Source organism: Neomonachus schauinslandi, chromosome 11, assembly GCF_002201575.2.
Source record: "Neomonachus schauinslandi chromosome 11, ASM220157v2, whole genome shotgun sequence".
NCBI classification, from domain to species: Eukaryota; Metazoa; Chordata; class Mammalia; order Carnivora; family Phocidae; genus Neomonachus; species Neomonachus schauinslandi.
Window position 1 is genome coordinate 110,400,588 of NC_058413.1, and position 27,757 is coordinate 110,428,344.

At 45.3% G+C, this 27,757-nt stretch overlaps 1 protein-coding gene across 2 annotated transcripts in view; it reads right to left on the reverse strand.

The window, feature by feature from the left end:
* Positions 1–888: 888 nt before the first annotated feature.
* Positions 889–27,757, reverse strand: part of YAP1 (Yes1 associated transcriptional regulator) — a 111,333-nt gene continuing 84,464 nt past the window's right edge. Inside the window, exons 5-9 of one of the 2 annotated variants that reach the window (XM_044919245.1) lie at positions 22,909–23,090; positions 20,730–20,777; positions 9,750–9,880; positions 5,984–6,096; positions 889–4,729 (exon numbers count right to left, since the gene is read on the reverse strand). In XM_044919245.1, coding sequence (XP_044775180.1) covers positions 4,491–4,729; positions 5,984–6,096; positions 9,750–9,880; positions 20,730–20,777; positions 22,909–23,090 — 713 coding nt within the window. In that variant the 3' untranslated portion in view covers positions 889–4,490. Of the gene's footprint in view, positions 4,730–5,983; positions 6,097–9,749; positions 9,881–20,729; positions 20,778–22,896; positions 23,091–27,757 lie in introns of both variants that reach the window. The other variant, XM_044919244.1, reaches the window with a different exon arrangement.

Consider the following 27,757-nt stretch of genomic DNA (forward strand, 5'->3'; position numbering starts at 1 on the left):
CCGTCTACCGACAAATCCCCGGTCACCACGTGGGTTTACTAGTTACTGTGCTTTCTCTGTCTCCGGAAAACCATTTCTGTTTACCCCAGCTGAGCAATTCATTTATTCATTTATGGAGCTATTTTACTTTAGTTTGGATCTTTCAAAAAAAAAGTAAATTACTCTGTATCAGGTTCTAAGCAGGACTGCTAGTACCTCCGAAACACTTAGAATGCATATCCTTGTTCTCTCTAGAGGGCACGCTTCCACATCCAAATTACCTACATTCTTGTGCAGATCCTGTTGCCTCACACGGCCAGGCCAGTGGTTTACAGGTTGTAGAGTTCTGACCCACAGGATCAGGAGGAGGGTAGCCTCCTGCCACCGGACTTCAAGCCACCCCACAGAAAGTACGCTGCCTCTCGGCATAGCCGCCTCGCGAGAGACACAGGATACGGTTCTGAGCCAAGATGCACCACCACTGCATTTCGGACAAGGGACAGGATACATTTCAAGGGCCACAAAATGAGTGTCCCTCTGTTGTAAAGAAAGTATACGTAACAAAATAGGAAGTTTTCAGATTTCCCTCAGTAAAACTGATGTGTGTCAAAGACTGAAGATGTTACACAAGTACACAAATAAATCGTCAAAGACAATCAAATCTACTTCTTAAAGTTCAGGACCTACCACCTAAATTTGTGAATGTTTTTATTTATAAAACAGTAACTATTTTCACTAATGTAAGTGTTACATTTTGGAGACCATGAGAAAGTATCCTGGAGAAATAAAACTGCAGGCTATTTTGAAGACTGTGAAGCCCCCTCAGTTTTTCCGTGCGGTTCCCTGTCTTCTGCGGACACACCACCATCAGTGCGGATGGTCTGCCCGAAGAGCACAGAGCATCAGGTTCAAAGAAGGATATCCGTACTTCCAAAGTCCCAAATGCCAAACCAACCTTCTGTTTAGACCTGCGTACCAGTCACGACAACAACCACCTTTCATTTCCTTCTCATTGTACTTGTTCCATTGGAAGACCGTGAAGAAGCCAAAAAAGTCTTAAATATATCAATCGTTAAAAACAACAAAGAAGAGTTTAAAGAAAGAATATATTTGAGCCACATAAACAAACAAAAGGGTATTACATAAGAAAAAATAATGTAACAATTTCTGTAAGTACCTAACATATGAGCATGCTCTTACATCTAAAACAAAAAATAAAAAGGTAATATGGGTACTATATATATAAATTTGACAAGTGTGCATTAAAGAGTTCTCTAATATAAAACATTTAAATTGTGGAGAATACTTTTCATGATACAGAAAACAATTGTTAAAATAGGCACACCCACAATTCTTATAAAAATACGCTTGCCGAAGACAAAATTCATCTGAGCACTCATCTCTCAGATGTGCAAAAACTATGAACTTGTTAATCACTGGATACCACCTCCCACCTCTGCACTGTGAGTTTCAACACTGACTGGTACGAATTATGAGTTACAATTAATTAACGGTTATTTTTCAGTGTTTCTGCCAAGCTCCCTGTAGGATGCATCTATTTCATATGAATACTTAAAACAATATTATTTGTATATAAAAGTCACTTCCTTAATGTTCTTTTTTTCCTTTTCTAAAAAAGGCACTATATTTAGAAAATAGTTATGACCACAAGTAGTGCTTTGGAAAATCTGAAACTCCACATCAGTGTCCTCCATCAACGTAAGCAGATCTAAGAAGCCCTAACTGAAAAGAACACAAAATGTAAAAAGCTGATAAATTTAAAGATTATAAAATTGGTTTATTGTAAAAGCAATTCAAGAATACCCAGTTAAAATCTTATCCCGATGCTACCCAATACAACCAAGAAGCAGTTAAACACGTTAACATTAGAAACAAGGACACAGAAGAAGACAGACCACATCAAGGCTGTGATTCAAATTCAGAAAGAGGAAGGACTGCTATGTGTCCTTCAGGTGAGTGCAGAGGGCGCGGTCGGGTCCCCCAGTGCAGGGTGACCGGGCAAACCGGAGTCTCGGGGACACGAACTCTGTATTCCCGTTTTGTGGACACACTCAAGTGACTGAACTTTTGGGAACAACTGCCTTCAATTACAGCAAGATGCAAGACAAGTCTTTACAGGGGAAAAAAGGAGCTTACCAGGTTCTCTATCAAGGTCCCACTAAGTCCTCACGACCCCTCCCACGCTCCCACCCGCTCCCTAGTCTAAAGCTACCCCGTTGATGTTCAAGATGCGATCTTAACCGTGGCTTACTGGCAGACTGTAAGCGCTCCTTCCAAGTAGCTCTGATCTGCAGCATGTGAGAAAAAAACCACCACACTGGATCATCCATATACTCAGTTATGCATTCTAGGTAGAATTTCATTATTGCTCTCAAAAAAAAAAAAAAAATCAATGAATCTGCACAGTGGCCATTTCCCCTCAGACTTGATTCAAGATTTACTCTTTCTGCTGTTTTCTTAATAAAAAGCCTTAAGAGTCAATAATTACAAATGATCGACCCATGAATCATTATATACAACACAGTGATTGCATTTTTTGAGCACTGAAAGTACTTAATATAAAACTTCTCACTCCTAACTTTTGCAGTCCTCTCAACTAAAGGGTCAAAACACTTAGATTTTGTAATTAAAAAAAAAAAAAAATCTATCTTCCCAAGCTGAGGCTTTCCATAGCAGTTTTAGCCAGGAAAAAAGCTTTCATGTCTGTTATAAACCCTTGAAAATAAGGGCTTATTCTAGAAATATTGAAAGACCCTTAATCACAGAGGGACCAGCTATGATTCACGACCAACTGTTACCTTCATAGCTTATACTGAAGAGTTGATTCATGCTCATTTTGTTCCTTTAAAAAATACTCTTTGGAAACCATTATTATTACTCCTGTAGACACATACTCTAGTTATATCTCTTCCTGTAAAAATAAAAGTATAATCATGATTATCTCTATTTCTTTGCTAAATTCAACTACCGATATACATTTATTAATCTGATCACTTTACCAGCTAACTCACAACCTTGGCAGGATCCTATATACTGTCCAGGGTCAATTCTCAGCACAGAGAAGTAGGAGCAAGTGTTTTTTAAGTAACAGCAATCTTGCAGGCAATATTTCAATGTAGTCTTTAATGTGTTTGTTACAAATGAGAACTAAAGGACTAGAATTTACTTCCAAAACTAGGGCAATGGTAAATTTCCAAAGCTAAAGGAAGGTAACCCACTATGTAAAGCTTACTTCTGTCATGTACATTATGAACCTACTTAGTGATTTCCCATCGAGGCTCAAAATTAGTCCAAGGGAGTGTCAAGGGGAAAATAAAGCCTTATCTTGTTTGCTTCTTCCAAATTCATCAGACGGTACTGCGTGCCCAGAGAGCATACAGTACTCTAGACACTGTCCGTGACAACGGCCCTTTCTAGAACATTCAGCTACCTCTAATGTTGCAGACTGCCCCAACCAGATTTACACTACCTGTGGGATAGAAACTACTAGTCACGTATTCTAAATGCATACATTCAAAACTACCGTTTTAAAATAAACTGGAAAGTAGGGAAACCTTAAAAAAAAGATACATTCTGCTATCACACTATTATAAACATTATAAGTGTGTGTGTGTGGGTATATATATAGAGAGAGAGCGGATAATCAAGATTTAAATAAGATGGTAAAAAATCAGGAAATGTAGATTTTACCGAAGGAACTACAATAACTGCCCCAAAGCTAAACTATAAATGGAGTGGCTACTATGGTAATTTGTCTTAGGTTCTGGAAAAAAAAAAAAACTAAAACAAAAACCAGAAACAAAAAAACATAACCCAACCAATCAAAACAAAACAAAAACAAACAAAACAACAAACCCACAAGAAAACCCACCAAAATCTATACTAGAGTATGTGGCAATAATCAATATATTTCTATGGAAACGGTCTCCTGCCTTATAAGCTCCTAAAATAAAACCAAGGTCACTATGTGACTAATGATAGAACTAGGAGGGGAAAAAACCACTGAAAGTAAAACAGTCTTCAGCCTTGGTTTCCGCTTGCGCATCCAATCAGCATGAAGTACGGAACATCGATACAACAGTTTCGGCTTGGCGGCCAAAGAAACAACTGCCTGATCAAGGTCAATGCTGTGACGTGAAGCGGTTCACTTCCAAGTCTGAGCATTTAGTACAACGATCGGGAACACCTCACTGGGCAAAAGGAATGGCATCCATCATCCAAACAGGCTCACCTCCCCTGGCCCCCAAAACGGACAGTAGTTACAACGGTAAAAGAAGCAGACAGGTTTTGATTCTCCAGAGCCAACTGAGAAAGAGGCCAGCAACACGTCAACAGCAGCAATGCACGAGGAAGGACAACAGGGGGTCAGAGAGTCTTCTTGCGGGACATCTGTTCATCTTTGTCGCCATTAGCCAGAGACTGCGACTGGCTTACTGGGAAACTTCTCCTTAGATCCTTCACAGATTGGGAATTCAGTCTACCTGAGGGCTCTACAACCATGTAAGAAAGCTTTCTTTATCGAGCTTGGTGGCAGCCAACACGGACTCCATGTCATTGAGGATGTCAGAGCTCAGAGCTTCCTGCAGACTCGGCATCAACTCCTCTCCCTCGATGTTCATCCCGTCTCCCTCCAGCGTGCCAAGGTCCACGTTCGTCCCCGGAATGGCTTCTAGGTAGTCTGGGAAACGGTTCTGCTGTGAGGGCAGGGTGCTTTGGTTGATAGTGTCACCTGGTTGGGGCAGAGAAAAAGAGAATAAGGTCCCTTTCGAAAAGCTACCATCAGAGCTCTAGTATGAGTGCATTTGGAAACGCAGAGAAAGAAAAGCGCTCCCCACTGACCTCCTGAGCCAATGCCCAGGGTTTATTTTAGGCTAAACAACTCGCAGAAAACAAAATAATGCCAAGTTTACCTTTGCTTCCACATTTGTTCAGATACTGAAGCAACAGCTCAAGTGCTTACTACTATGTGCTTGGCACTAAAGGGGCTCGTGAAAGAAATAAAAATCCCTCAAAACATTATCTCCAGCAAGGAGAGAGCCAGGCCACTATACACGAGAGCATCACTGTGGACGCCCCAGAAACACACACTGCAGTAAGATCAGATACAAACATCGGGACACACCCCCTTCCCTGAAGCTTCCTTTGCGGAATACTAACATAACGACACTGCATGAAAACCGCATTCTGCTCTTGAAGACTCACATTCCCAACAGCAAAACAAGCCTCCCCGAAGTCCGTGACTACACAAATCTTCTAGCTCTCCTCCGGGGGTCCCTGCTGTACCTGCCATGACACCGTTCCTGAACACAACAGCACCACATTCCTTAGAGCTTCAGCAGCCATAAACCAGTAAGAGCCACAGGGGTTTGGACAACAGAGCAATGGGGAGAAAAGGGCAAGGACAGCATGATGGGGAAGGGCCAGGTATGCAGGGGTACCTGCGGGTGAGTGAAGATTTAGGGGAGCAAAGAGGAGGGGCTGGTGAGCATAGGCAGAAAAGACACACCCAACACTCTGAGAAGCTGTTGGCCGGAGAGCCGATCAGCGCCCGGAGTGCGGGGCAGTCGGGTCAGCAGGCAAGCCCCAGGGGGAGCGGCTCCCTGACTCCCCTGCTCTCCCGAGCCCCCAACACCTACGCTGGACCAGAAACGCCAGGGGAGAGGGACGCGGACACTGAGTCCACACAGGTCCGTGACAACGGACTTCTGAGAGGGCCCTCCACTGCCCTGCCAGCGAACTCAGGATCCTAAGTGCTGAGTAAGTCCCATCACCAGCTGTGTTCAAATAGAACGACGCTGTCTGTGCTTAAAAACTGGGAAAACACTTTAACTGCAAACTGCCATAAAGAAACAAAGCAGGCTCGATCGGAGTGGAAGTTTACGGGGTTCGTGACTGGTTTTCTTCCCAATAGCCTTTGCTCCCAGTCCCGGAGACAACACCTGTGTCACTGAAGGCCGCCCACCAAGACCGGGAGGACGCCCACCTGTGTCCATCTCGTCAACGCTGTTCAAGAAGTCGTCCGGGGTCCGAGGGACACTGTAGCTGCTCATGCTCAGCCCGCTGTCTGTGCTCTCGTCCCGCGAGTGGTAGGTGCCACTACAAAACAGGGGCGTTAAAGACCGGCAGTTCCAGCGATTCCATTTTCAACTTTTCAACGTGAACACCTCCGCGCACGAACGAGCACCCACCCTCTTTGCCAGGGCTCAGACGCAGCCCTCGGCGGGGCGAGACGGGCAGCCTGAAGGGGCCCCGATCTCTCCTACGGGGCTGGGTCTGGTGGCAAGAAAAGAAAAAAAGATAGGCTCGCAGCCTTCCTCACAGACAGACACTTGTCTTTGTGGGTGGGTGTTTTCTCTGTGATACCGTTTGAAGCCGGGGGATCCACACAGCCCACTTATTTCAAGGTCTCCGTTTCCCAAGGGACGCACAGGCCGTGGTGGGAACACAGACCCGCACCAGACTCAGGCAGAGAGTTCAAGCCACGGAAAAATCAACCCAAATCAAAGAACGAGAAGTCCTTTCTGGATTGGGCCCAAAGGGACGAGTCACTGCCGATGAGCTAAGAAGTCCCCTGGGGCCCTGGGAGGCTCAATCAGTTACGTGGCAGGTCGTGATCTCGGGGTCGTGCGATCGAGCCCCGCAAAGGGCTCCGCGCTCTACGGGGAGTCTGCTCGACCTTCTCTCCCTCTGTCCCAACTCGCACGTGTGCTCTAAAATAAATAAATAAATCTTTAAAAAAAAAAAAAAAGGAAAAAAAGGAAAAAAACTCCCCTAGCCTTGAGACGTCTCCTTACTTCTGTTTGGGGGAAAAAAACCCAAACAGCTCAGCATGAGAGAGGAGTCCTTAGAGTTCCAGTTAAAGGACAGAGATTTGAAACAACAACATGAATGACTCTAAGGCACACACCTCCAGGAAAAATAGAAAAATACGAGTGAAGACGGACTTTAACTTTGGGCTAAATGAAGTCACACCCACGTGTGGTAAGAATCCTCCTGCACACACACAACACTTTCCTGAGCCAGTACGGCGCACACGGCAGGCTGGGAACTTCGGGGTTCCGCCAATTCTAGAAAATCTGACAGCTACGTGTGCAGTCTAGATGGTCTCTGACGGTGACGCGGACTTTCACTCTCCTCCAAGCTCGGACACGAAAGCAGCTGTTTAGCTCACACAAAAGTTAAAAAACAAAAAACCGCTCAGCTTTAACAGTTGCTCCAAGTTGAAAGCTCAAACCCCCAAACTTCTTCCCTAATTCCCCACAGAAGCGGCTCCGTCCTCCCTCCCCTCACTGTTATACTGAAACCCCGATGACTCTCACACTTCTGCCAGAAGCCTCCCAAAGACCCCGGGAAACACAAATGTGCCTTGAAGGCCGTGTGTACACAGTAGTGCTGCTTTGGAGAAGGCCTCAGGATGTGGTCTGTTTTCATCCAGTCCTGAGCCCTGAGCTGGGACAAGGGCCTGGAGGCCACTCCACTCCGGCAGCACGTCGCAGGGCGCGCACCGGACACTGGAGACCCTGGTGCGTTAGAGCTGAGCTCACACCGTTGTGCGGAGCTCTGTCCACACCACGGGACAAGCATGGGGGCCACCTCCCTGTCCACGGCCGGCGGCCCACTCATCCCACAAACATGCGGGACAGGCATGAGCCCAGGCTCTGGGGATAAAGAGGCAACAACGACGACGCATACCGTCGAGGACACAGATGAACATGTACCTTAACGAATCACACTCAAGAGCGAAGTGCTTTGAGAACCAAGAGGGGGAGCTTGGAAAAGGTTCATGGAGGGGGACACTGGACCTGACCGTGAAGGGTCTCGGGGTAAAGGGGAGACGGGGATGCTGCAGCAGGGCTGAGAGTCAGCTTGGTGGCGAGTGGGGGTAACAAGTGTGTGGAGCCTACGGGATACATACGAATCCAGTAGCAGACAATGGGGAAACCGTCAAGGGTTCCTGACAGACAAATGTTCCAGGTGGATGAGTATGTCAGAAACTGGGGGTACGACACAGAGTCAACAGAGGATGCTGCCCTTATACTAAGAACCTGTGATCTTTACCAGAAAACAGAATCTCCAGCGACAGCTCAGAGCCCCTCAAACGTTCTCAGGAAGAATCTTCACAAATGATTACCAGAGGATATGTCCGCTTTTCTACATAGTCTAATTTTACCCCTGGAGCTCCACAGGCCCTCAGATGGACACTGGAATTACACTAATCTGAAATTCTCCTTGTGGGGGAAAAAAAAAGTTCTGTGGCTCTGACCTTTCCTAATTAACCTCAGTTAAGGTCAGAACTATAACCTTGTGTACATACACGCAAACTTCGGCAGGACTTTGACCTGTACGTGTCAGAAGAGTAAATACAAACTTAAAATACATTTTAGATGGCGTTCAAAATCAAACCTAAGAAACGAGGCCACCAGCCCCAATCTCAAGACTAAGCAAATGATCGGGGTGCCTGGGTGGCGCAGCGTTAAGCATCTGCCTTCGGCTCAGGTCATGATCCCGGGGTCCTGGGATCGAGCCCCATGTCAGGGCTCCCTGCTCCGCGGGGGCCTGCTTCTCCCTCTGCCTGTGCAGCCCCCGCCACACCCCGGCTCGTGCTCTCTCATATGCGCTCTATCTCAAATAAATAAAATCTTTAAAAAAAAAAAAGGACTGCTCAAACGATGGAAATTCTATTGTACTAAATGTTTTGGTAGAATAAGAGAAATTTCGTTTTTCTGAGATTGGGAAGTTTTCAATTTATCTGCTGAGAAATGAAAGTGTAGTATAATAGCTTTCTTAAATCAAAGTACCTTTAAATGTTTTTAAAAGTGCATTGTTTTTTTATTTTTATTTTTTTAAAGACTTTATTTATTTGACAGAGAGAGTATGAAAGGGAACACTAGCAGGGGGAGTGGGAGAGGGAGAAGCAGGCTCCCGGCCAAGCAGGGACCCCATTGTGGGGCTCGATCCCAGGACCCTGGAACCATGACCTGGGCTGAAGGCAGACGCTTAACGACTGAGCCACCCAGGTGCCCCTAAAAGTGCATTGTTTAAAACTGGTTTAAAAAACCCAAAATCCAAAAGTACAAAGAAAGTATTTTTTCCGTATTTCTTAAAACTGAAACCCCATCAATATTTTACGGCCTAGAAGGATGAACTGTCGTCAAACCTTAGTTTTAAATGCTTTTCAGGCAAAGACCTGTCGGCTTGCAGCGCTCAACGCAGCTCCGTATACGAAGGCGTCTGTGTGCACTCACTGAAAAGCACCTGCAAGCCAACCCTGCCCGTGATGGCAGTGCGTGTGCGTGTGTGTGCATGTGTGCGCGCGCGCACGTGTATATGAAGGAGGCACAACCTTCTACTTCATGTCCTTGAGCTACAGCCCTTGGGAGCTGCTGCGGGGAAACACAGGTCCCACGCCCCGTGGCAAGCTCCTCCCGGGGGGGTGGGGGCCCCGCGGACGCCGGCCTCAGTGAGCTCAAGGACGACGCCGTCACCGAAGGCACCCACGTGCTCCTTCACGACTCTGCCACGTGAAATCACGGATTGTCAACAGTGCAGACAGAAGCAGACATGTGACCGGGAACGTGTCCTCCCCAAGGAGCCAGCTGTGAAGCCTGGAGCCCCGCAGTACTTGCCATTTGTGGAGGAGGTCACTTACAGCACAGTGTGTGGTCCCCACGGCTGTGCCAGGCACTGCGGGGGCTCATGGGAAAGCCACAGCCTTTCTCGGACGCCGGCCGGGGGCAGCTCCCACCCACCTGTTCAGAAAGGGGTCCGAGCCACTGGTGGTCATTGTTCTCAGTTCCTGAGACATCCCAGGGGAAGGTACGGGGTTTGGAGTCCCACCATCCTGCTCCAGTGTTGGTAACTGGCTACGAAGAGCTAATTCCTAGAAAAAACCAACACAAACAATCAGTCTACTGATAACAAATTCAGTTTGATTTACAGAAATAAAATGCACCTGACAGTGCCAAGTATGCAGAGTTCAGGTGTTAAACACCTACTCAAAGCTAACAAGCTACCTGGTCAGAAAGACCAAGTTCTTCCACAATTAAGTTACTTAAACTCAAGGTTTATCTAGTCTTATGAACCCCAGACTAGATTCACTGGATTACCTGATTTCATTTTATTATTTCCCTTACGTTGGCCCCTCCCAAACCCGTCCTATGGGGCAGGATGGCAAGTGTGGTCTTTCAGAAAAGAGTGCTTCTTATAGTTCATTTCTACTCACCGACCCTCATCTGATTCTGTCCGTGCCGAAGTGAAGTCGGAGAAACAACACTGGATGATGACTGCAGGCCCCCGTCCCCGCACCCCTGCTCTCAAGCGTCCCCCCCGACCTCATGCCCCACCATCTCGAGCTGTGCTCACCCGACAATCTCTTAGCACTCCACTCCACCTGGACTGCCCGGCCGAGACTGGGGGTTGCTATCGCCCAAATGCGTCCAGAGGGCCTGCCTCAGCCTCCAGAGAGTCCAGGACCTCGAAGCCGGGTCAACTCCCTCCAACTGTCCTGACACCTTCCTTGCTGCTCCGTCCTTTCTCACCACCTCCTCCGCCCAGGCCTCTCACGCTCCCATGACCCTCCTGTCTGTGGGAGCACAGGCTCCCTCTCCCTTGGCCTTTCTGGTTTGACTTGAAATGTGGCTTTTTACCACAAAGAGCACTGCCAGCTGCTCACGGAGGCACGCCCACCGGGGAGACGGTCCGAGCTCTGCACCCTCACCCCTACACCATGAATTCCGCTCCGTGCAGAAATCACTGCTTTTTATTCAGGTTTCTGCGCGATGAATTCACCGTCCTTTACATGGGGCTTCTTAACCAGAGGATCGTGCCAGAACCCAGAGGTGAACTTGGGTGAAGAAGATTCACCTTCATTTTCATGCACTTCTAACCTGAAATTCCGCATTCTCTTCAAACACAGATATAGCCCATAAGCGGTCGTATTTGCTGTACCTCTGACTTTTCATCAGTGGACAGCATTTTCACATCCTACTGTAGTTGCAAATATCTTAAAACACCACTTAACGCTCATTACCATTTTGATACTACAGTAGTTCTAAGACATGCTGGTACCCGAGTTATCTATACACTAATTACTGGGTGAATGGTTCACTCAACATGACAGCTCCTCGACCTTCAGGGTCCTAGTGACCTTCACCTCCACCATCTGAACCCCCCCACAAGACTAGGTGGCTTCCGGCTGGAGTCCCGTCTGGGACGAAGACCACTGGTCATGTCGCTGCGCCTGTGTGCACGGCCCCCCACCCTCACCACCCCGGCATCACGCCCCAACAGCCACCGACCACTGCTGCTGGCAACAACACGGACCCCACTTCAGCAGCACTCGGAACACTCGGCTTGCTCCCCCGAAACCGTGCACGCGCTCATCTCACTTCCTGGGACACTGTCTCCTCCGGCCCCGCTCCCACATGACTGCAGTCCCACTCTCCCTCCCTCCGACCTCAGGGACTCTACTTCCTTCTCTCTCCTACTATTCCAGTCGATTGGCTTTTTTTTCCATTAAAAAAAATTGAGGGGCGCCTGGGTGGCTCAGTCGGTGAAGCATCTTTCTTTGGCTCGGGTCATGATCCCGGGGTCCTGGGATCGAGCCCCGTGTCGGGCTCCCTGCTCCGCGGGGAGCCTGCTTCTCCCTCTCCCTCTGCCCCTCCCCTGCTTGTGCTCGCTCTCTCAAATAAATAAAATCTTTAAAAAAAAATTTAAATACCTTGAGGTGTAAGTGACATACAAGACTGCGTTAGTTTCAAGTATGACAACAGAATGACTCATACTAGTACACAGTGAAGTGACCACCACAACCATCTGTCTAGCTACCACCCATCACCAGTTACAAAAATTTTTTTCTTAGAATGAGGACTTTCAAGATTTATTCTCTCAGCAACTTTTAAATATGCATTTATTATGCAATATTAACTATAGCTAATAATTATTAATTACAGTCACCATGCTCTATGTTACAACACCATGACTTATTTATTTTGTAACTTGGACGTTTGAACCTTTTGATCCCCTTCCCGAACACCCCTGGCAACCACCGATCTGTTCTATTTAGAAGCTTGGTTTTTTGTTTTTTAGGTTCTGCTTATAAGTGAGATCACATGGTATTTGTCTTTCTGACTTATCTTACTTAGCATAATGCCCTGTAGGTTCATCCACGTTGTCACAAACGGCAAGACATACACATCCATACACATGTGTATCCACTCAACTCTTGATGGACACTTAGGCTGGTGAGTGATTGACAGGGGAATGGACATGGCATCTCTACTTCTTGGTTACTGTAGATAATGCTGCAGTGAATAGAGGGGTGCATGTATCTTTTTGAATTAGTGGTTTTTGTTTTCTTCAGATAAATACCCAGAGGTGCAATTGCTGGTTCGTAGAGTAGCTCTGTATTTAACTTTCTGAGGAACCTCCATACTGTTCTCCAGAGTGGCTGCACCAGCTTGCGTTCCCGCCAACAGTACACGAGGGTTCCCCTTTTTCTGCATTCCCGCCAACATCTGTTTCCTGCTGATTTGAGCCATTCTGACTGGTGTGAGGTGGTATCTCATTGTAGGGTTTTTTTTTTAGATTTTATTTATTTGACAGACCGCGAGAGAGGGAACACAAGCAGGGGGAGTGGGAGAGGGAGCAGGAGGCTCCCGGCCAAGCAGGGAGCCCGATGCGGGGCTCGATTCCAGGAGCCTGGGATCATGACCCGAGCTGAAGGCAGACGCTTCACTGACTGAGCCACCCAGGCGCCCCTCATCCTGGTTTTGATTTATATTTCCCTGATGAGGAGTGCTGTTGAGCATCTTTTGATGGGCCAATTTCTGGTTTCTTTTCCTCCTTCCCTACGAGCTTGAACTCTGAGCAGATCATGTGAAGTACACATGAGCACCTTTCCCGTCTTGAAACATACACATAATTTTATCTCATCAAATTGCCACCTTGAATCAATGTTAAAAAAGTGTTCCCTTCATTTCTATACTGAGACTGCTAAGAAATGCTAGAGAAAAATCAAACAGCTACCCAGACTGTTATTATAAATCAATGGTCTTTGGCCTTGAACAGGTGCTCGGTACCACTCTCTGATTTTTGGGCAGCGTTTCCTCACATTTTCTCGGTCCCCACCCTGCATCTGGCACATGCTCTCAGGTGCCACGTGGTCAAGTCCATTTGCACCTCCCTCCCATTTAAGTGAGATCACTGAGGCCAGCTAGGAGTCTGGCTTTCTGGGTCCTCCTACCACCACCCGTTCCTGCTTCCTACAAGGCCGTCTTCAGTCACACCATGTCTGTAACTTCTCAGAAAACAGGTGTTTCTCCCCTCCTCCTGCTAAAGGCCAGCCCGCTCAGCCAGTGGCTTCTGGGGATTCCTGTCGCCTGTCTGCTCTCCATCGGCTTGTGGACCCCCATCTCCATGTTCTCTAGCACAGGGAGGGTGCCCTCCCCACCGCTAGGCCTACGGTAGGACCTTCCACGTGCGCTTTTTTGACTAGAACACGTCTTCCTTCCCTCCTACTTCACACTCGGTTCCCTTCCCCACGCAACTCTCCGTGATGATTTTAACAGTCTTGAGCATGTATGTAACATACTCTTAGCACTTATCACACAGTATTGTAATGATTTATTTCTCCTCTGTCCCTGAAGGGCATACCAAATGAACGGATGGTTTTGGAGCATAAAAGAGTAACTTCTGATGCTCTGAAGAATTTATGTTGCTAGACTTGAAAATGACTCAAAGCCTGGGCTCTGGGTGAAGGGGAGGCTGCAGATCTTCCGAACTCCAGGAGGACCTGTGACAGTTCCACAAGAGCCTCATTCAGGCTCACTTTCGTCAAAGGCATGCACCTGTTTCTGCAGATCAAGCATGGGACATGACACCAACGAGTAAGGCATTACTAAAATAACTGATAAGTTGCTTACTATTTTTACCAATTTTTATTTTACTCTTTTTTATAAAGTTCCCACTTTTTTGAGATTATTTTTTGAAGGTAAAAGCTCACTGTCAGGTGCTACTTTGGATTTTGCCACTTTGCTTGTTTGAAGCTGCCGAATTTTTACGCGTTGCTGTCTTTGACTACTGAATTTCTGCCAGCCCAAGTGCAGAACCAACTCTCCAGACTCACAAAGGAAGTGAGTTTGGAGACAGGCCTAAGGAGATGCCCGAGCACCACGAAGGACTAGAGAGACACACTTCTCATCAAATCTGTATCTGAGCCACGACTAAGAGCCATCTAGGGACCCATCTAAAGTGAGCCTGAAAGGGTCAAGGAGAAAATGCCATTTTACTCCACTGGTGGTGGTGGGAGGCTGTGAGCGTTATTAACCAAGTAGGGGAGAACCTGGCATGAAAACAAATACAACGTGAGAAGGACAATGACATGTCTACACAGGTTGTAGAAACCGTATCAAGGTATGAGTATTCAGCTCGGTTTTGAAACTTCTAGTTACAGCAAAAAGAACACGATTGATAAGACCCCCTAAGTAATTTCTGAACAGCTTCACTGAGGTATAATAACTTATCCACATATTATCCCCAAATGGATACATTCTTAACATAGCTCAGTATCAGACAAAATTGCTTTAAGTAATTAAAGTTGACTTGGTAACCCCTCCTCCAAGTCATTAATTCTTAATGTTAATATTTTCATCTGTTGTTAATGTAATTTATTTCACTGGATTCAGCAAGGAAGATGGAAAAATTCCGTTGATATTTGAAACTGTCAAAAACAGGGGAAGGAAACTGTATGCACTGATGCCTTGTTTTCCCCTCCTTGACTCAAGACTGGAGCACAGCTGAATGTAAGAACACACACCCGCACTTCCCACACAAGTACACACATGTGAGCACCACACACCGCACAGACACAACTCTAAGACGGCAGGTGCCAAGTGGAGATCTGGGGGAGTGTCTTATTCCCCGCTCTACCTCATCGGATCCCACAGGAAAGGGAGGGCGGAGTCAGAGGGAGCTGAAGACCTCCTCCGGGCGCCGCCCGGCTCCCAGCGAGGAGCAGGGAAATCACGGCTTTTCACTGTCAGGAATCATCACAATTCCTTGTATCCTTAGCCAACAACTGCAATGTGAGGGTGAAGAGACTTACATAAAATTAAGAATTTTAGAAGAAGAATACTGAAAATTTGCTTCAGAGCTGTATAGACCTTTTACTAGTGACTTTAGAGAAAAATAATTCTAATCTCCATAACTGTGAAATGTTACATAATCTGAATTTTTAAACCAAAAAATACATACCATAGAAACTTTTTCTCCATTATACTGCATTTAAAAACAAAGCCTGTAAATATCTATATAAACCTATACAGAGTAAGTTTACTCTAGCGCGATAAAGTAGTTTTAGCAAAACACACTTTGGATGAATATGGACATTATTTTGTAATTGGGTAAATCTGGCATAGCTGTTTCAAAAACAAGCTTTGGGACATAATTGGATCGTCTCGAAAAACGGATTTCAGTTGAAAGAGTTCATGTTGAAAGTTATGTCTATCTCTAAGGAGTTTTTTTACTCTGAACAAATGCCTAAAATTAGAATACGAAGCTAAAAATACAAGTTTGTTAAGCTTCTCTTTTTCCCAAAGGTAGTTAGAATAAATAGTTTGACAGACTTTCAAAAACGGAGAAACAAGTTATAGGAAATTTGGCCAAAATGTAATCATGCTTCTGTATTTCAAAGGTCAAAAAGTTCTTTTAGAGTATTTGACTTTTTCTAAATGAAGCAAGTATTTTTAGCTCATATTCTTCCGTAATAATACAAAAATGTGGCAGCTTTTCCCATTGAGCTTGTAAATCTTAGCTAATCTGGGACACATTTGGAGTCACAGCTTTCTGCACTGTAAGTAAAACGGATGGTCCCAGCGTGGTCTGCAGGGAACTTTCCAGGATGGTTTACAAGGGCAAACACAAGTTTGCCTGCTTTATACACTGGACTTTTATGGATCGGGATCTAGCCGTGAGCCACTGGTCCTTTTTATCTTTCTCTCCTCCTACTTAAATAGCAGTATCATTTCCCGCTGGGTAAAAAAGACACTTTGAGATAATATATATATGATAGTTAAAGTATTTTGGCCCCATATGAAATCAGTACTTTGGTTCACATCGTTTAGAAAAATAAGGAGAAAGGCAGTAGAAGTCAGTAGTCTGGAAACATTTAGACGATTTCTGGGTTACTGAATTCTTAGGGTATCCAAGAGAAATCAAAGCATTTGTCTCCAGAAAGTCAAAATTTGGAACAACTCGAATGTCTATCAATAAGTGAAAAGATAAATAATCACAAGATAGCTCTACAACGGAATACTAGTTAATAAAAAGGAAAAATGAAAGAACATGAATGAATCTCAAAATAATCGTGACAGGTGAGAAATTATGACTCCATTTATAGAAAGTTCTACAAAACACAACATCAATTTTAATTCCTTCCTTGAGGCAATTTTGTCTTTAGTGAGCACTAAGCTACGGCGACACATGGCCTGCGACTGAAGGTTTGTTTGTTTTTCTCTGGGTCATCGATTTGCTTAAGGAAGGTTAGTTTAGTGAACTAGAAATCCAAATTTAGAAATGGAGAGTAACTCTGAAAATACACATCTTATAATAAATAGTTTGTCTTAGTGATAGCAGTGTATGTCCACAATTTTAAAAACAGAGGAGGAAAAAGCCCTTTCTTGTAGCTGTTCAAGACCGGCCTTGCCGTACCCTGCTTCCCAGCTCAGCTTCTAGCAGCCACAAATGTTTCATTATGTCTGCAGGGATTTTAACACATTTAGGCAATGTTTAAAATGCTTTTTGTTTTGTAATGTGTGTGCCATTTTACCAAATTATCTTCAACTTCAGAACAACATTTTTTACTTAAAAAATGTGTACACACGGATCTAGGGACTGTTTGGCACTGGACTCTGAAAGATGATCTCCAAAACAGACTTGCAGTTTGGTGTTTCCTGCACTATCCTGGCATTCAACACTCTTTCTGACAGATCTCTAGAATCAGGTCTTCTATAATTTGTATTAATTATAATGTCAATTAAAGTAATAAACTTTATTTTAACATTCTTCAAGTTATAGAGACCTTAATGAATAAAACAAATGAGATAACCTATCAGAGTATGCGGGTACGAGGCTTACAGAGTTTCCAACATGCTTATTAAAAATAAAATATGAAATTTTTTATTCACAAGAAAACACCTAAATGAATTTACGGTTTATTCAACATTAGGATTTCAAAAAGAGGAGCGACAATCTCGGGAAAAGTTAACTGGACTCTGAAACAGCTTTTCTAGTGTCTGCTAACAGGAAAGACAATTTGGAGGAACAAAAAGCCAAATTCTTTACTGTTATTAAATTCAGGGGAAACAAGGTTGATGGCCATTGTTCTCACGTGGCCCTGAACAGTGGTATTATATCGCTCCATTTGGCCAAAACTATGGACACCCAACCCTCTTCATCACTGCAGGCTAACCCTCCACACGAACACGATGGGCTTCATCACTCGCTGACCCAGCGACTGACCCTGATGTGTATTTATTACTACCCGTTAGGAATGACAACTAATACTCATTAGTTGCAAAATATTTGCAGCTATACTTTCTATGAAGACTGAAGCAACTATGTGCTCAGAAATTAACTTAAGCTATCTAGACACAGCACAGTCTTGTTTCTATGCTCTGAGTTGTTCCAAGAATCCCGAGAAGGCCAATGAAGATGGGTTTTGACCCAGGCCTTATAAAGGAACTGGAGAATCCTGGTGGGCAAGAGGGAAGGGGGCATGCTCGTGAGCAGAATCAGGGCAAGAGGACAGAAGAGTGCTCACAGCCAGAGGGAGGGAAGGAGGAAGAGGAAGCTACTGACGACAGCTGGGGCGGGGGCGGGAGGCTATGGAATCCCACTTCATCTCACCCATATTGGGGAACCACATTCTCAGGCACAAGAGAAGGTAAAAACATTCCTTCACACTCAGGGGACACTATCTTTCTTAAAGTGTTTTGTTTCACAAGACCTTGAAACAGAAACTGTGATGCATTCCTAACTTTCTCTAAAGGTCTCCCAATTTACAAAGAGGTAATTGATATATTAGAAAGAGATACAACTAGAAAATTGAGCATTAAAGGCTAAGCCTCCCGGAGCAAAGATGAAGTTGATAGTTTCAAAAAGTTTCTTCTGAGAACAGAAATAGCTTTTGAGGCATAAAAGCAGTGATCAAAATGAAATTAAAAATTTTAAGTTCTCTGAAGACAAGTTTTTCCAAAATTCTGCAAACAAACCCTAACAAATTAAGCTGATAATTTTCACCTTTAACTAAGATATACTAATGCCTTTAAAGTGGTCTTAATTTTTCAGAATTCTGCATTAACCTCTCCCATACTGACGTCAGTTTATGTGACCAGAACACAGATCTGTGTAGTTAATCCTATTCGGAAAAAATTAAAAGACAAGCTTTTGAAATGACTACTTTTGTAAACATTTTGAAGTCTGGTACCTTCCCACATCCCACAGCATCTGAAGTATATAATTACATATCTAATTATAGAGTAATGACACTGATTTCATGTTGCTTGTTAACTCATGTGCACTAATTCCTATTAGAAAAGTAAAATAAAACTTTGAACAGTGTTTGGCACTCAAATACTGGATCCACCCCCTGTTCTCCATTATTCCTTTGTACATTCTGTTCCTTGAGGCTGGAAAGCTCTTCCCGGCTTCCCTGGTTATCCCTGCAACCCTCTTTAAGCCATCTCACTTCGGAGAAGACCCCTCTTTGGAAAGCGTTCCTGGTATCTACCTTAAGGCCATCCAGAAAACAGGGAAGAACACAAATGCTTGGATGACACAAACACCCCACATTCTATGCTTCTGGGCCACTCCAAGTTTAACCCCACACCAAACGTGGTCACATTCACTGACATCCTCACAACTGCCAGGTAAACACATTGACAAGTAAAAACTTATACAACAAATCGAGGTTTCATTCTCCAACACATCCAAAGTTGATTTTGAAAAACCTCTTTCAGGGGCACCTGGGGGGCTCAGTCAGTTAAGTGTCTGCCTTTGGCTGAGGTCATGATCCCGGGGTCCTGGGATCGAGTCCCGCATCGGGCTCCCTGCTCGGCGGGGAGTCTGCTGCTCCCCCGGCTCATGCTCTCTCTCTGTATCTCTGTGTCTCGAATGAATGAATAAAAAAATCTTTAAAAAAACATAAACGAAAACCTCTCTCAGATTTCTTGTTCTGGCTTAAATAAATCTAAGGAATCAACTCTGCAATTTTAATACCATACAAATTTAATAAAATTTTTATTACTTATAAGCCTCACCTTTTCTGAAACTTTATTACCAAAAAAAAATTTTTTTTAAGAATTCCTGATAATTTTAATAAGAGCTACTATTTACACTTGCACTCAAGTATGATATAAAGACCTTAAGGTATTTATCAGATTTACGGGTTAAGATCTCAGTAGGAAAAAAAAGAAACAACTTCAAAACACTTTTGGCACGGAGGACTTTTTGCTTAAACCCAAATCTCACCTGAGTTAATTTCTGCTCCTTAGTTTCTACCTCACTCATCACAAAGAAAAGCCTCCTTTCAGAAACACTTCACAGCAAAAGCAAGGGGAGTATCTTCACTTTTAAAGACCCGAGCTATGGGCTCTTGCCGGCCTAACGTGGTTACAGTGGCTCTCACCGCGAGGGTGCGCTCAGCTCTACCGAACACAACTTCCCAAGTTATGCCCTTACCTGATGTCTTGCTTGAAGAAGGCACTGAGGGGATAAGGAACAGAGTTTTTCCTCTCCCAAAGTTAACTGGTCTCTACAGGGACTATCTCTGACTTTATCAGCATGGACTCCGGTGGGCCACCGACAGTGGCCAAAGTGAATGGAATTCTGCCAACTCCCGCTTCCACAGCTCCTGGGGACACACGCTCTTCAGCCCGTGGCGCATGATGTGGCGCGGGGTGGCTTCTGCCCACCCGCGAAAAGTGCAATGACCCCCTAGCTCTTCAGCCCTTTAAATCTTGTGAACCCCGTGCACAGATAATCTGTTTGTTTTCAAGACTGAGATTCTTCCCTTCAATCAGATAAGTGCCTGAGTTAGGACAAATGGCCGCAATCTCTCCATCTAAATAAGATGACTTCTCAACCAGGGCTCTCTGGGGTTCATCAGAGAGACAAGCTGATAAAGTCAACAAAGAAATCCAAAACACGACCCAAGCAGACCCTTCCCTCTTCTGATAATTGTGGTATTCTTCCTTTGGAATGCCCTGGGAAGAATTTTTCTCCTACCTAAGAGTGCTATCGTGACTCTCTTAAGATGTCTTAAAGTAGTCTACCCAAGGAAGCAAGCTGTACCATTTTGTTACTGTTCAAGGAATTAGTTCCTATAAATCATTATAAATACTATTTTAAGCTGCGCAAATGAAAATCAGGCACACCTCAAGGCTGACAGGATGTACAACTGTGACATAATACACTTCAATATGGAATAAAACAAGACTTCCATGGAATCAAACTGAGTGCTAGAAGCTCTCTGGAAGGAGCAGGGAGGAAGCAGGCAGGGTAGACCTTCTGGGAACGGCAATGTTAACGTAAGTATTTGGGAGAAAGGTGGCTCAAAGTCACACCCTGGGCTAACGTTCAGTGAGGACAGGCCCCTGGAGCACAAGTTGCTCGCTTTCCTAATTTAATATCTTTTTTTTTTTTTAATGCTAAAATATCAGATAAGAGCCTACCTGACATTTTGGAGAATTTGCTGTGCTGGGATTGATATTCCGCATTGCCTAAGAGTAAAAAATAAGATGGATAAAAATTACTTTAAGCCACATGGTTTGGCTGTGTAGGCTGACTTACAAATTTCACCCAGACATATCACCATAGCACAGAACTCCCGAGCCAGCCCAAGGAGCAGCAGACCGAGGGAGTCACCGCACGACAGACTGAAACCTCAGGAGTACGGAACAGCATTGAGGACAGGACAGCAGGCTTTAGGTGTCAGGACTCAAACAAAATCGGATATTGGTCAGGGAGGTTCTTTGCTTGAGTATTAGAAGAAGCAGGAAAAATGTCATTCGATGTTCAGTGATAAGAGCAACTAACAAGGGAAGAAATTCACAGGAAGCCAAAGACTTCAGCCTTGCTGAATTTAGACTGACTGCCAAAAAACAAAACCAAAAAAAAATCCCAATAAACAGACTATTAGTATGAGAACAGAGCAGGTCTTCACTTCAACATGAGAAAAGACAACACAGTAGGTGGTAAAGAACAAACAAAGAAGCTGCCTTTGAAGGAAGTTAAGCTGTGTTGTCTAGGACCCATCACCGCAGTCAGAGTGAGAAGGGGACTTAGAGAAACCCTCCAGAAACAGTAACATAGCTCACCAAACAAAACATCACAAAACAAAACAAACGAAGATCCCAGGCTGACCTATATGGCACGTAACAAAATGATGGGGATGTTAACAATTAAATAATTATTCTTAGTAAGATTTCTTGGTTTTGATAGTTTTCAACGCCTATGTGAGACTGAGACTTGTATGTACTTAGGCCATCTAGTGATCGGTAACAGGGAACAGCAAGCACCGAAAACAGGCTCTTAAGCTGCTTTATTTCTTCTAACAGCTACATAATTATATTCTTGATGGCACACTACCTTGTTCTGATGGTAAAGTTTTACTTAATGAAAATTACCTTTCCTTTAAAGTCATTGTTAGAAAGTCAGAGGTACAATAAACTGTGTTAACATGCTTCCTTTCTCCACCTTCTTAATGGCAGATAAAGAAACCCATCTTTCAAGACCACTCCCTGACATCGACCACCGGACCAAGCGCTCCCTCGCATCCGGGCTCGCTGTGGGTGCCCGGCACGGCAGGATTACACTGATGGACGGCTGACAGCACAGACAGGTTAGAGGTGAGTCTGCCTGGGACCTCCAGGGCTGAGTCCCCTTCCCCAGGGCCCAGCTTCTCAACTCCCACATCAGAGTCCAGGGACGGCACCGTGTCCGTGCATGTCCAGCGACACTCCTGGGATGCAGCCTGCATCGCTAACCTGCCTGATTCAGGGTCCTGCATCCTGGTAACAGAATCGTGGAGTGTCACGATGTTTTATTCTCTACACTTGGGAGGCTACAATTTAGTGGGAAAATAGTAGATACATGTGTTTCGTGTTTGTGGACAGAAAGAATGTCAGTGAACAATGAAAATGAGAAGCTGACCACTCCGGACACCCCGAGGAGAGGACTCGGGACACGGAGAAGGAGGTTCTGTCTTCACGCACCTTCACCTTCTGCCCAGTTTCAAAATCGCACTGTTTCTATTGTCAAAACAATTTATATGAAAATTAAAACATCTATACTGCTCTGGTAAGACTGCTTCCCCAGTCCCTGTCTCAGACCTCATCTCCGGAAGCCCCCGATTCTGAGCCGGGGGCTGCCTCCTCTCCCGGCAGGGGAGCCCCACAGCACGTCCTGAGAGAAGACCCATGGAAATGTCAGTCCTACCCGGCCCCACCTGAAGGGACATTCAGAGCAGGTAATTTCAAGGCACTATGGGATCATCTAAACTTGGGGTCACTTGTATTCTGTTTTCAATAAAACATCTTAGATTCAGTGATGCTGACAGCTATCTGTTCGTTTGAGGATGTGACCCCCCCAGACAGGTTTCTGGCCGTCCCAGGGCTCCCCAACGTGAAGCCTCGGCGTCCGGTCACCCACAGCTCTGCGCCGGCTCCGCGGGCCCAGGCCGAGCCCGTCTGCGACGTGGTGGCCGGCCAGGGGACCCAGCCGGAGACAGTGTGTCTGGGGGCGCCAGAGGTGGGTCAGCGCCCCTCCGGAGCGCTGGAGAGCAGCGCCGGGGCCGCACGTAGGAAGCACACCGCGAAGAGCACAAGGCTGGCCTCTGACCTGGGGTCTCACCTGGCGGAGCAGCTCCTGCTGTTTCAGGCGCAGCCGCTCCTTCTCCATCTGCAGCTGCTGCAGCCGCATCTGCTGCTGCTGGCTGGAGCCGCCGCTGCCCAGGACGCCCCCCGGAGGGCTCTGCGGGGCCAGTGGCGGGGGCTGCTTCACCGGGGCGCTCTGGCTGACTCTCTGGTTCATGGCTGCAAGGAGACAAAGCATCTCTCCTAAGAAACCGGTAGCAAAGGAAAAAGGGTCTTTCAAAAGCAACTAGGGATATTCAACGCAGAAGACTGGAAACAGCCTGAAACCCATCCCCAGGACGATGGTGGTGCTAACGTGTGCTTACTGCTGACGCCCCGTGTGCCTCCACGATGTAAGAGATGAGACGGAGCTCCGTCTGCTGCGGTCCTGGACGGCCGAACACGTATTCCGTTAAAAGCCAAGTGTGGGTCAGAAAGTATAAAAAAAAGGAAGGGGCAAACATATCCCACGCATATCCAGAAAACAGCAAGTGACGGATGGCCCAGAAGCAACTAACATCTGCGGCTCTGGAGCTGGGACACTCTGTGACGCGAGGACGGACTTGCAGAGGTATTTTTTGGTAACTTCTGACATCTGAACGATGTGAACACATTGTTTATTACAAAATATATACACAGATTTAATTAAAGATACACCTCCCAAAGCAAATGACACAAGGCATTCTGAGCAGTAAAGCCCATTAAAACGATCAATCCTTAATATGCTCTAAGACACACACAGAACCTCTACTGAAGCAAGGAGATGGCAATGATGAGACGCACGCTCCTGGTCACAGGGCCTACGAGCGTCGGTCTCATCAGACCCCGCGGTCGCCTCACGTGGCCCAGGCGGCCAGGACTGTCGCTGTGGTGGGACCTGTAACACCACGTGACCATCAGCAGCGGACGGATTCTCCGACCGGTGAGTTTCTGTCACTGACATGACGCTGATCAAACCGCGGCCTCCCTGAGCAGATGGAAGTGTTATTACGGGAAAACGGTAATGACCTACCACCTTTCAGACACATATTCAACTGTTTAAGGTGAAATTTGGGGTCCCTGCTCCTACTAAGTGTTTAATACACACCGACCAAGAAAACCTCCGGCCCTAACAACTTCACAAATGCTGGAGGAAGAGTACCAGTCTCCTGCAACCTTTTCTAGAGAAGAGTTTTGAGGAGGCCAACATAATCCCGACACCAGGACGTGAGAAGAGAGGAAAATGTCACACCAGTCTCTCTCAGGACGCTCGCTACCAAACGTCTGTGACTTCCCGGGGTCCCGGGCACATGCCCACCCCCTTGTGAGGGTTTCTCACGTGTCCCCGCTGTGCCACGAAGACCACCGGGGAAAGGCCAAGCACACAGGAGCAGACCGCCAGCCTTTCCCAGAGCCCACGGTGCACGTTGAGAACCACTTCCCTCACGATACCGCCACAGGGGCGGGCAGAGGATCCTGGCCACGGGCGCGTACTCGGGGCCGAGCACAGCGCCGGGCACAAAGCTGGTGCTGAACACACCCGAGTGTTCACGGAGGCAGGAACTGAACTATCTGAGATTCGACAATCTATAAATGCTATCACCAAAGTCCCCGAAGACTGGCCACCTCTGCCGAGACGCCAGCACCACACGGACAGAGAACCGAGGGTCTTACAAGACCACACGCGCTCCTTCGTTCGGTCTGGCCTCCGGAGCCCCTCACGGACATGGTGGAGGGCGCTCACCTCGTGTCCTACTTCCTGCTCCTACTGTCTTTGCCCTCCAGGCTTTCTGTTTCTTTTCTAACGTCTTAACTTGAAGTTATCTAGTTTAAATCTTTCCTTGAAGCATTTAAAATCAATTAAATTTACCTTTAAGTAATGCTTTTCCTGTGTCCTACATTTAAAAGTGTAATTCATGATTGTTCTCTTCCAAGTATCTGTAGTTTCTGCTATAATTTCCATTTAACTCATGAGCTACTTAGTAGATTGTTATGCTTCCAAACATGTTTTAAAGTTTCAAAATAATTTCCATAAACATACAGAGAAGTAGGAAAAACTTAGACGATAAACCCTCACACGCTTGTCATGCAGCTTTCCAATCAGTATACAGAGACGATTCTGTTTCACCTCTATCCCCACCCACCGTCTCCCGGATTATTGTCAAGCAAACGTTATTTCACCTCAGTATGTATCATTCGGGGTTTTTACTTAGGTTCTCTGATCTTATCAGTATTTTCTCTCTTCTGCTGAAAAGTGTGGTTCTAATACCATTACTATGTATTACCCCTCTACACATATGCAGTTATTTCAAATAACATGAGTGCTGAACTTACGCTCAACAAAACGATGATGTGAACGTCTCTGATTTCTTTATCATCGTTGGTCCTTAAGATATCTCACTGGGCCATACCGTCACATTGCTGTGGTTGAGTCCCTGGAGATAATCCCTCTCCACGCAACTCGGCCCCCAACTCACTATATTGAGGTTCACTGGTGGCGCTGTGCTTGCCAACTTAGAGACTCACTTTACTTTCCACGCACCAGTGCCCCTCACATGGTGCTCTGTGCGTTTTAAAAATCCAAGCAAAGATATGCAGACTTCTTAGGTCTATGGTAGCATGCATGCTCTGACTGCTTTACTCAATTCCCCTTTTTCTCACTTAGTAACTATCCTTGGCATCACTCCAAAGCAGAGTATAGAGGTTTTCTCTCATTTTCTTTTGAAAATAGCCAGTTAGGGTTCCATTCAAACAATTTCCTATTAGGTTTTCACTATTTCAGAATAAGCTCAGACACACATTATTTTGTCTTTCTGCTATTGTATCTTGGGGCAGAGTCCTAGTGGGGAGAGACCGCCAAGTTAAGGGTCAAAAACAAGGGATCTTGCCAAACCTCCCCTTTCTTCCTCTCACCCCACAGCTGTACTCCATTGCAGCCCTACCAGGAACGTATAAGGAAGTCTGTTTTTCCTCTCAAATCCTTGCCAAACTTTTGGATTTTTGCCAATCTGAAAGATGAGAAATGGTTTGTGTGACTTCACTTTGCTATTTTTTATCACCAAAGTTGGATCAATTTCCCTATTTTAAGGGCCATGTGTATTTTTTACATCAATTGTGTTCCTATCTTTTCCGATGGGGTTATTAGTCTTCACATTCTCTAGACCATCTTTATAGACTGGGGTAGACAAGTGTGGTCATATATAAGCCAGAAATAATTTCCCTGTTTACCATCTGTCTCTTTAGTTTGCCTTTTTTTTTTTTTTTTTTTTACATGTAAGTTTATTTTTTAAGCAGTTAAATTTATCAATCTTTTTGAAATGTGAGCTGTTTCTCCATGCCTGGATGGCAAAGGAATTCATCAACCTTTTAATTCAAAAACTATATGCTTCCTTTTTATATACTTATTTGGCAATTCAATCCAATCCATTTGGAATTTGTCTTGGAACGTGGTGTGAACGAATCAGATTTTATTTTTTTGTGCTAATCTATTAGTCCCAACACCACTCATGTGAAGTATATCCTTTCCCCAGAAACACCTTTATCACAGACTAAACTGCTATATGTTGTTGTTCTGGATTTTCTATTCTGTTCATTAATCTTATACTAGGTACTACAGTTTTAATCACAACATTAATGATATGTGTTAGTACCCAATAAGGCAAACCACAGTTTTTTGAAGCTTTATTGGGATCTCATTTAGCTGCACTGTGGTTAAAAGAGCAAAGTCTCTGCCTCGATTCCTGAAATCTGTGACCTGACACATAGTCAAACCCTTGCTTTGTGGCACCGGGGCCTGTTTCTCTCTTATCTCCCTTGTTCCTAACACTCTGAGTTCCTGATATCCTCAGGAGTGGAGGTCCCTAAATCTGGCAGGCCCCTAGCCCTGCCCGCCCTTGCTCACTGTGCAGTACGTGGGTTTTTTCTGACCCATGGAGGTTGTTTGTTAAAAGTTATGACCCCAGTTACATCTTTTTGGTTATCTGCTTTTAGTATTTTGTCTGGCAGAGCAGAGAAGGGACGCCAAAACAGGACTTGCTGCCCTACATTGTTCGAAAACCTTATTAGTCTCTTAGAAGGCCCCATGAAAATCATATTTATTTATGATCTGTCTTTACAAAGAATAAATGGCTTAAACTTTCATAATCATGGTTTGTAGTTTAGTATTTTGTAGGGGAATGGACAGGGAAAAAGCCAAAAATTTTAAGAGCTAAGATTTGCCAGGCACCAACCAACACCTCATTTGATACAGTTGCTTCCATCTACTTGCCACCAACACGAGATGCACAATTCACGGGCATCATCGTGGTCTCTACAGTCAAACCAACCACAACCAGAGTCGGACACAATCCAGGAACTCGTCCAATACTCGGCTTCTTCAGCTGTCTCGGGGGGTAGTCCTACGTGCAGACACTGTGGGGATTATATGTAAAGTCCCCGTTTTAGCCTAGACAATAGGAGATGCACCAAACATGTTACTTTGCTCCCTTCGCCAGGGCAATTCCTTCTCAATTTTAAGACTCTGACTCCTACAGATAATGATTCTGTCCTCCGCCTTCTCCCACTTTACCAGGCCACGTGCGTTTCTAAGCATGCTACGATTCACAGAGATGTGCATATTTATCTTTCCAATAAAATCTAAATGGAAAAAAATGGGTAGTGGAGATGAAGCCTCAAGTCAGCCCCAAGGCATCCTCCTCCTCTGCTGAAACACGTTCCTGGCATTCCAGTACAACCCTCGATATGCGTCCCCACGGGGATGTCTTATCCATCGTGCTAGGTCAGTTTCAATAATATGAGTTCAATACGAACTGGGGGACTGATCTGAGACTCCATCACATGCAGTGAACACCTTATAAATTGCAACCTAG